The sequence below is a fragment of the Erpetoichthys calabaricus genome, chromosome 6, assembly GCF_900747795.2.
Source record: "Erpetoichthys calabaricus chromosome 6, fErpCal1.3, whole genome shotgun sequence".
NCBI lineage: Eukaryota > Metazoa > Chordata > Cladistia > Polypteriformes > Polypteridae > Erpetoichthys > Erpetoichthys calabaricus.
In genome coordinates this window covers 135,178,124-135,187,665 of record NC_041399.2, presented here as the reverse complement: position 1 = coordinate 135,187,665, position 9,542 = coordinate 135,178,124, and the positions used below count along the sequence as shown (strand labels likewise).

The 9,542-nt window shown below is 36.0% G+C and overlaps 1 protein-coding gene across 1 annotated transcript in view; it reads right to left on the bottom strand.

Moving 5' to 3' along the window:
• Positions 1–311: 311 nt before the first annotated feature.
• The window catches only part of prpf4bb (pre-mRNA processing factor 4Bb), a 153,720-nt gene continuing 144,489 nt past the window's right edge, over positions 312–9,542 (bottom strand). The window contains 2 exon segments of the mRNA XM_051929037.1: positions 312–2,039; positions 6,799–6,885. Of these exon segments, the coding sequence (XP_051784997.1) occupies positions 1,836–2,039; positions 6,799–6,885 (291 nt within the window). The 3' untranslated portion in view covers positions 312–1,835.

Sequence of the window (9,542 nt, the reverse complement as noted above, 5' to 3'; positions counted from 1 at the left end):
AGTTTGTATAAAGATGAATAATGTGTATGACACATGTTGCAAAGCTTTATATTTTTCAGCTTCAACATCACAATTTAGTTTCTTACTTTTCTACCAAATACGGTTAGCAGGCAGGAGCAGATGCAATAAAAACCAACAGCTGTCGCATCTTAAAATGAGCCAAAGCTCAAATATATGAGCACAAATGTAAAATATCAATTAATGAAACTGGTGTTTAGCTTTAATTCTGCCTTAAACAGTTAAACTGCCAAATCATTAAAAAAAGCATTTTCTAGAATACACAGAAGCGCTCAGAAAAATGAAATAATCTCTTAACGTCTAAAAGTCATTTTTATTTTTCCACAAAAAACTTTATTTTCAGATGGTTTTATTATGCATTCTGAAAATGTACAGTAAACTGCATGGCCACTACCACATGCAGGGATTCTTACGAAGTTTACAAGAAGACAAAATTAGGTATCATTCTACAACTGATATTCTTTATTTGTTTAAAACCCAAAAAAATATACAAAAAATAAAGAAGCAATTACCGCTTTAAAAAAGCAGCAGCTTTGCTCAAGAGTGGAAGGTTTTATGCCTGTATTGAAAGACAACATGATCACAAATAATGAAAGCAATGTCAATTGCAACGAAACAACTTATATTCAGCATAAACAGTGCACTATTTAGATCAAATCATAATATTTAAAATATTTTGTATGAATTTCAATTGAAATCTATACATATGGGGTTCTCCCTGTCTTGCCCTAACATGCAGTTACTGAAAGAAAAAAAATAAACAATTTATTTTAAACTACCTTTCTTTTTCTTTTATTGGAGTTTTAACAGTTTTATTGTTTTTAAATAGAATATAAAGAAGAAACAGTACACTGAAGGTGCTGATGTCCATCAAATCTTCCTGACTTCAGAAAAGTAGCATTTGTGTTATTTTCCAAAACATACATGTCTGAAAATTCAAATGCAGTTTACTGATGCTGCATTTAGAATCATGCATAGAGGCCTACTTATTTTAAAGCCACATACACATGTGTATTATAATTTGTGCCAGTGTAATGTATGAAAGCACCAGTGAAGTTGATGGTTTAAGCTTACCTTCAGTGTACTGAAAGTGGTACACAACCTGCTTAAAAAGATGAGACCATCCTTGCTGGCAGGCTCAAGTAGGAACAGACCCCCTTCAGCACAGAATTACACCAAGGGCATGCTGCTGTGGCCTGCATACATACACCTAGGAAAATGTGAATATAAACAGCATTTATGCTGGCCATTTTACAGAAAGCATGGTTGCCAAATCTGCACATACTGAGATAAAGAAGAGGAAAAAAGAAATAAAATTAATTATTTTGTACAAATATTCTCCACTGTAAAAGCTGGTGTGTACTGTTATATAAAGGTAACTTTTTATGTGCAGCCTTGGCAACTACAATAAAACTTTAATACAATCAAAATATGAACAAAATAGACAAAACATATTTACAGTAATTATACCATTCACTGGCACCAGTGTATCTGCAAGGGCCCAAGAATAAGCTTTTACTGAATTATGTACAACTTTGGGCCAGCCTGTGGCTGTTACTAACTGGAACGGCCTAAAAGAATACAAACCTGCCAGCAAGTCAGGTTGTGGGTAGATGAATATTAGAGGAGCAAAGACTGCACTCTGTACGCCACCTAAAATTCTTTGGACCCCTACTTTGGTTGAACTTCAGAACAAGAAATACTGCATTGAACATGTGAGGGAGGTGAACAATGAGCTGGAAATTAATGTACTTTAAACCAAGTTTTCTGAAGGTTTCAGTCTTTCAATGCTTTCATTCAAACCCATAATAAGGCAATTATATTTTCTCCTGGATAAATGGGTGCTGTAGTGCCTGATTGATGCTTATTCGTTTGGCTGGGTCAAGCATCAAAATCTGGTCCAGCAAGTCTTTTAGCTGAATGACTTTTTTGCGTTGATCCTCTGGCAGGCGCTGACATCCAATCATATCAGCTAATAAGTCCTTTGTAGGATTGATGGTACTCATAACTGTCACTTTCTCCTGTAACACATAAAGTTTTAATTGTAGAGACTGTTGACACAATTGACACCAACATTTCCCCAAAAGGTTTTTGAAAATTTAAGTTTGCAGGACAAAAATAGCCAGATTACAGTGCTTTACAAGTGCACATAAACATTTTATTCATCATTTTGTAAACATTAGGTTTAGCAGTCCTCACTAATACAAATATAATTCTAATCCAATTATAAATATAATTCTAATTCAAATGAAAATGCTTAATACTTAATCAAACTGTCATTAGCATACTAAAGATTATGAGAAGGTCTTCCTTCATGTGTTACAAAAAATTAGAAGATGAATTTCACAGTAACTGAGTGTCTAGTTTTAGTAGCAAGCATTTCAGTTCTTTATCTCTACGGGGACAAAGCAACATCTCTTTTACAAGGTGACATTTTTAACTATTATATTAAGCAATCATCAAACATAAAAGAAATGCTCTGCAGGATTTTTTCCTCCAATGATGATTTTGAAGTATTTTAAGAGTTCCATATTTTGGACATTTAGTAATTAAAATAAATCTACCAAGCAAAAGAAAAGTAAATATTAATCCGCTCCAAGTAAAGTGAATTTATATTTATATCGAGAAAGTTGCAGCAAATATTTTATAGGTTGCACATCACATTTTTTTGTAGTTGGGAGCATGCACTGATAATGTGTTGCTGTACCCACCACACAAAGAACCACCACTGTTGGGACCCACATGCAGTGGATGACACCTCAGCACCACATTGGAACAGTGTAAGTTTTTTTATGGTGGCTGGAATACAAATCCTGCCACCAACCCTCAAGTTTTCCCTACTGTTGTTCTAAAATAAAGTTATACATTTATATACAATATATTAATATTATATATTGATGTGTGTAATAATAGAACAAATCGAAAATTATTTGTCTGAGTTTATAGTATGCAAGGAGCTGCTTCCAATATGCAGCATAATGTAATGCGAGTAACCCAGGACGATTTTGCCTCTTCTGTAATATATTGTGTATCTATCCAATTACAATACAAGCTTCATTCGTTTCAGATACCCTGGAAGCCCTGGGTACCAAACAGAATTTAACCCAAGGCTAAAGGACAGTCCATCACTGAGAAAACGCATATAACTTAATTTGGATATGGCGTGTTAACAAACTGTACATGAAGTATAGGAAATATAGTACTTTTTACATAACAGTGGTTTTGTAGCATGAATGTGGATTAAACAAAAAACTCTAGCAAAATGAGTTATGTACTGAATTATTTCTGGTAAGTTTGGGCAAAAGACTATAAAATGGCAGGCTATTTTTGACTGTCAACTCTAAATTAGTCCAACGTGTGAGTGCAGATGTGTGGTTCAAACTGTACTGGAATGGGCAGGAAACTCACTCCAAGTTGTTTTCTGCATATTCATTATGTGCTTTTCTGTGAATTCTGAGATTAGACATTCTTTACAAATTACATTGAGCTTCTGATTAGTTATTTTACATTTTTTGCTTACTGTTGTATTAATTCAGTTATTAGGAAAAGTTGGGCGCGTAGAAAATGACAACTTCTGTTATCTACGTAACTGGGAAATGAGTTACAGTGAGAGAATTAAGCCAAACACAATTCTTAAGTTTATCTGTGATCTTATACAGTAATTATGAGCTGGTGTGCCAATTTTAAGCACACCATTAATATTCTGTAAATTGTTTTTTTCCTCTAATAGTTTTAGTCTTAATTCCAAGAGTCAAGCTTAAAAGAAGTGGTTAGGCGGCCTTTTGCTGTTATGCACCGAAAATCTGGAATACTTTCTCAACAGAAATTCATCAGGTTAATAACATGGAACACTTTAACGAAAACTACTAAAAACTCATTATTTTAATTTGGCTTTTCATAGATACATTTTAGGTGTATTCCTAATAGACTATATGGGTACAGAATTATAATTCTTCAGGAATCTGTACTAATCCCCATTATTCTCTGCCGTCTTTTCCAAGAGAGAGTGAGAGATAGATATAGTTTATTAATGTGTAATTAAGATGTTTAGCAAGATGTTTTCCAAAGCCTCTGGACTCTCCCCTGTTCTAGGCTCAGGTTGAAGATGCGCTGCAGAGGACTCCCCAGCTCCAACGCACAGGCCTTCAGTCAGTCGTGGCGATACTCCATCTGGACCCACTGCTTTGCTGGCACGAAGTCTCCTCAGCTCTCTGCTTACCTGGGCTGATGTAATTGTGGGTGGGGGGGAAACTCTCTCCTATGTTGGTATCAGCAGAAGGATGGGTGGAGGGTGCAGTATTCCAAGGTGAGAGTGGGTTAGGGTGGTCAAACCTGTTAAAGAAGTTGTTCATCTGGTTTGCTCTCTCCACGTCTCTCTCGATGGTGGCACCCCACTTCGAGCTGCAGCCAGTGATGATCTTCATCCCATCCCACACTTCCTTCATGCTGTTATTCTGCAACTTCTTCTTCAGCATTCTCCTGTACTGCTCCTTCACCACCCTGAGCTGGACTCGGAGTTCCTTCTGCATGCGCTTGAGCTCATGCTGATCACCGCCTTTAAAAGCCCATTTCTTCATACAGAAGCTGATGTAGTCAGTAGTGCAGTCAACAACCTCCTCAATGTTCTCACTATACGATCCCTGCAGGATATCCCAGTCTGTAGTTCCAAAGCAGTCTCTCAGAGCCTGCTCTGCCTCAGGGGACCACTTCCTGAATGAGCGTGTGGTTGTAGGTAGCTCCCTCACTCTTGGTTTGTAGTGAGGCTGAAGCAGAATCAGATTACGATCTGCTTTCCCATACGCAGGCAGCGGGGTGGCGCTGTATGCATCTTTAACGTTTGAATACAGTAGGTCAATAGTCCTATTTCCCCAGGTGTTACAATCCACATACTGGGAGAAGGCAGGTAATGTTTTGTCCAATGTCACATGGTTAAAGTCTCCAGCGATTAGTACAAGCGCCTCAGGGTGCTGCGTTTGCAGTTTAGCAACATCAGAATGGATGATGTCACCCGCTATCTCCATGTCCGCCCGAGGAGGGATGTATACAATAACAACAATGACGTGTCCAAACTCACTAGGCAAGTAATAGGGACGCAAACTTACGGCCAACAGTTCGATGTCCCTGCAGCAAGTGGAGATTTTTACGTTTACATGTCCAGGGTTGCACCACCTGGTATTCACATATAGAGCGAGTCCTCCTCCTTTCCACTTTCCGCAGGTATTTACGCCTCTGTTCACTCTAACTGTGCTAAACCCGGGTAGCTCCACGTTAGCATCTGGGATGGTAGTTGTTAGCCATGTTTCACAAAAGCACAACAAACTGCATTCTCTGTAGGTCCTGACATTTTTCACCAGCGCGGCTAGTTCATCGATCTTATTTGGTAGTGAGTTCACATTTCCTAGGATTACAAAAGGCACCGAAGGCTTAGATCACCACTTTCTCGCAAGCCGCCTCTCCTTTAGCTTAGCCCCGGCTCTGCTGCCACAATACCGCCTTCTTTACCTCGTCAGGTAAATAAGGAACCACACGGACGCAGGCATTTGTTCTCAGCGCTTGAAGTTGACTACCTGAATAGACTCACAGGTCCTCACAGGTGGCGCAGTGGTAGTGCTGCTGCTTTGCAGTAAGGAGACTGTGGACGATTGTGGGTTCGCTTCCCGGTTCCTCCCTGTGTGGATAGTGCTTTGAGAACTGAGAAAAGCACTATATAAATGTAATGAATTATTATTATTATTTATTATTATAGACGAGTCTTGACATGTAAAAATCCATGTCCAAGTAGTAAAAAGTGTTCAGGGAACGTGTCCACATAAAAGAAAATGGTAGGAGTGATCAGTGAAATAGATAAAAAGGTAGAAAGTTAAAGTCGTACACGGAGCTGCTGGAAAGGCTGCCACTTGCAGCAGCGCCTGAGTCATCTATTAAGGTTAAGGTTGGTGTCTCAGCTGTCCATGAGACAAACATCATTAAATTCCCATGTAAAGCATGAAAACAAAAAGGACCTATTTAGGAACATTTATGTTAGGTGGAATGCCCAGTGGGGGCGGGACAGTCTTTTGGTCTTAGAAGCCTGCAGACCCCTAAAACCTAACTGGTGTTTTTTTATGTTTGTTTTTTTTTCTGTCCTCCTAGCCACCTGACCATATCTTGTTTTGTTGTTACTTATTCTTCAATAGTATTGTCTAATTTTATACATTTTTCATTTCTTGTAATTTTCTTTTTGTCATCTTGTAAATCACTGAGCTACATTGTTGTATGAAAATGTGCTATATAAATAAATGTTGTTGTTAGGTACTATCATGGCAACTATGTTATCCTTCCTTTGACAAAGAAAACAGCTTGCTTAATTACTACTAGATTAAGAAAGTGTGATGCTTCTGTTCAAATCAAAATATTCTAGAGTGAATAAGTTAATTCTATTTAAGATCTGTAGATTTAAGAACCTCACAATTAGGTGCAGCATTCTGACTCAACCCTTGAATACAAGTTAATAAAAATGTGCATATAGAATACCATTTTTGAGTTGGAATCTAATGTACAAATAATCCAAATTAATTTTATTGGTTATATCAATCTGCTCAATTATCACTATTAATAAAGTATCTATCTATCTATCTATCTATCTATCTATCTATCTATCTATCTATCTATCTATCTATCTATCTATCTATCTATCTATCTATCTATCGTAATAATGTTGTCAAATGACATAATTATTTAAAATTGGTGGAACATTTTTTCAAACAAAATTTAAACTGAAAAGGGGAAACACATACATACCCTTTCTGTCACTTTATCCACTTCAATGTACAAGAAATTCAAGTTCTGGTCAAAATGTTGATCTTTAAAGCAGCCTTTTCTTATCATCTGCAAATATAAAAAAAAAAATGAAATGTTCTGTTCTGGTTCTAGCAGGGCTAACTTAATCTGTTACACTTTAGTATTGTATTAACAAAACCCATCAAAAATATCCCTAGTTTAACCTTAAAATACATTCAACAAACCGATTCAGAATGTGTGTTAAATATTGTATGACTTAAGAAATCTAGAGCACAACAAAAACAATCCAAAAGTATACTTTTATGGTAAGTAACTAAGAATTAATATTCTGAAAACCAAACCAGGGTTGCAGGGAGTAGTGACATCTTCCAGCACCATTTAGAGCAATGCAGGAACCAGCTCTGGTTGGGAAACCAGTTCATCACAAGACCATCTCATACAGTACACACACAAATGAGACTGAAAGTTTGATTTGACTTTAAATTATGAATCACCTAAAAAGAACTGATGATTTAAATTTTGAACCACCTAAAAAAATGTCCTGATGTTATCTTGTTTTGTGCTAGGTCACCTGTCCAGTCAGATTGTGCTCTACTGTCAATTCATGCTTTTACTAAAGGTTTATCTGTAATAGGGTCACAGAAAAAAACATGCTTGGAGACAAAGCATATGCAAAATAAATTATAAATCAACAATACACTGCAACCAACATGAGGCGAGGGGAGAAAGAAATACAAAAGCATTCAATATAAAAATGTCCTTTTAAAAAAATATAAGGCTACAATCACACTGCAGGCAAAAGTGCATCTTTTTCCCTTTTTCTATGTGAGGTGGATTTTTTTTTTTTTTTTTTGTAAATGCATGTAAAGCAAAAATTATATAGAACTTTTCTGACTGCATTTTGACAACTTTTGAATTTGGCACTAAATTTGTGAGACACATGAAAAATACATTTGACCAGTGTCTGAACGCATGAGTTGGGATTTTCTGTTAATTAACAACGTATTTTATATCACTCAAATGTTCCCCTTGACATTTTGAAGTTCTTAAACAGTTTTTTATTTTTTTTAAACCAAAACCCTCCACATCTCTCCCTTGTCTATCATGGTTTCTCTTGTGTCCACAGGTAACTATAAACACAGATAGCTGTGACAACCACACTCAAAGCAACAAGTTACAATCTTTTTTTCCCCTCCAATTTCTCTCTCTTGCCATCATGAACTGACAAATTTCAAGATGTCCTAAAATTCTATACATCCCCTTTTATGTATTTGGGGAAGAAATGACTGCATTATTTTGGCATGTCAGGTCATACAAACTTAAGATTACAATAAGCACCAACAAATTTCTCTTGACAGGTTTGCTTTAGAGAACAGCAATGCTTATACCTTAAACAGAAGATTTTACCTAGGATTATGTTTTTATAAAATAAGATAAGCCAGTCTCTTCCTTGGAGTTCATGATTAGTCACTACTTTATTCAAAAATGTTACTTAAAGGTGGGAGAATTAATACACTGCTCTTTGAACTTTAATACAACTCAAGAGACAAGGGGCATTAAGTGTACATAGTTCATTTAAGCTGATGCATTCTCATGCATTGTTCACATTTATAGTTTTTTTTAAACTGGTATTTTCAAGCTCAAGCTTTCACGTGTGTGCACAAGCATAAATGAAAGAATATATTTGTTTATTCTGTCTTTACCTTCTTAGATCAATTTTGTCTCTTTCAGCAGTGTTTTTTCTCCTTCTCCCCTTTTCGCCCCCAGGATGGTAGGGAATTTGCTTTAAAACAACTGCCAACACTACCTCTTGATTATTATAAGAGAAACATGCATTGCACCCATACATCCACCACTTGACATGTAGTAGAACTGGTCAATCACTCATACTGAAAAGGTCATACTTAGCTTGTGTGTACAGTTTTCCACTGGGCAAATGAAAAAAGAGAAGTTAAGAACAATAATAAAAGATGCAGAATAAATCATAAATGGAGGGTAATTGTTTTACATTTGGAACTGACCATCTGCAAAAAAAATTATAGAGGAGAGTGCATGTATAAAATAAGTATATTAGAGATTCTTGGGAAAATTAGTTATTTGATCTGAGTGTGACTGGAGGTTTATATATACATATATATATATATATAAACCAGATATGAGCCAAAAATTGGAAGCCACTTTTTCACATTGTGAATGTTACATAAGTGTAAACAATTCTTGATAATGGCCATTTCTCAGTACTCTGTCTTGCAACAGCAAAATATTAGAAAAATATAAGGGTATGTAGGTGCATATATTTTAAGGGTATAATGATTTACACTGCAAACTGAGATGGATAAAATTATTTTGCATTAACTTGAATCACAAGAATTTACACTATATTATGAAACAGATTAAGTGTAGGTAGTAGCATTTTATTTGAACAATATTTTTTATATATAAACCTAGAAACTAAGCATTGTATTGAACTGATATGGCGCACAGCATGAGCTTATAATGCTTTTTATTATTCTTTATCTGCAGAATAGAGAAATGCATTTGTACAAGATGTTGTGTGTTGTCCCAGAACAGTACCTTAAAAATGCAAATATAAAAAAAAAAAATTCTTTAGTAAACCCTCAACAGGTAAGGATAATTTCCTCTCAGTGAAGGAACAAACTACCTATGGGCCTAGAGATTGTTAATAAAACGAACCTGGACTCCACATAATTTGCTACAGGTCTGAGCAGGGTTTGACTGATATT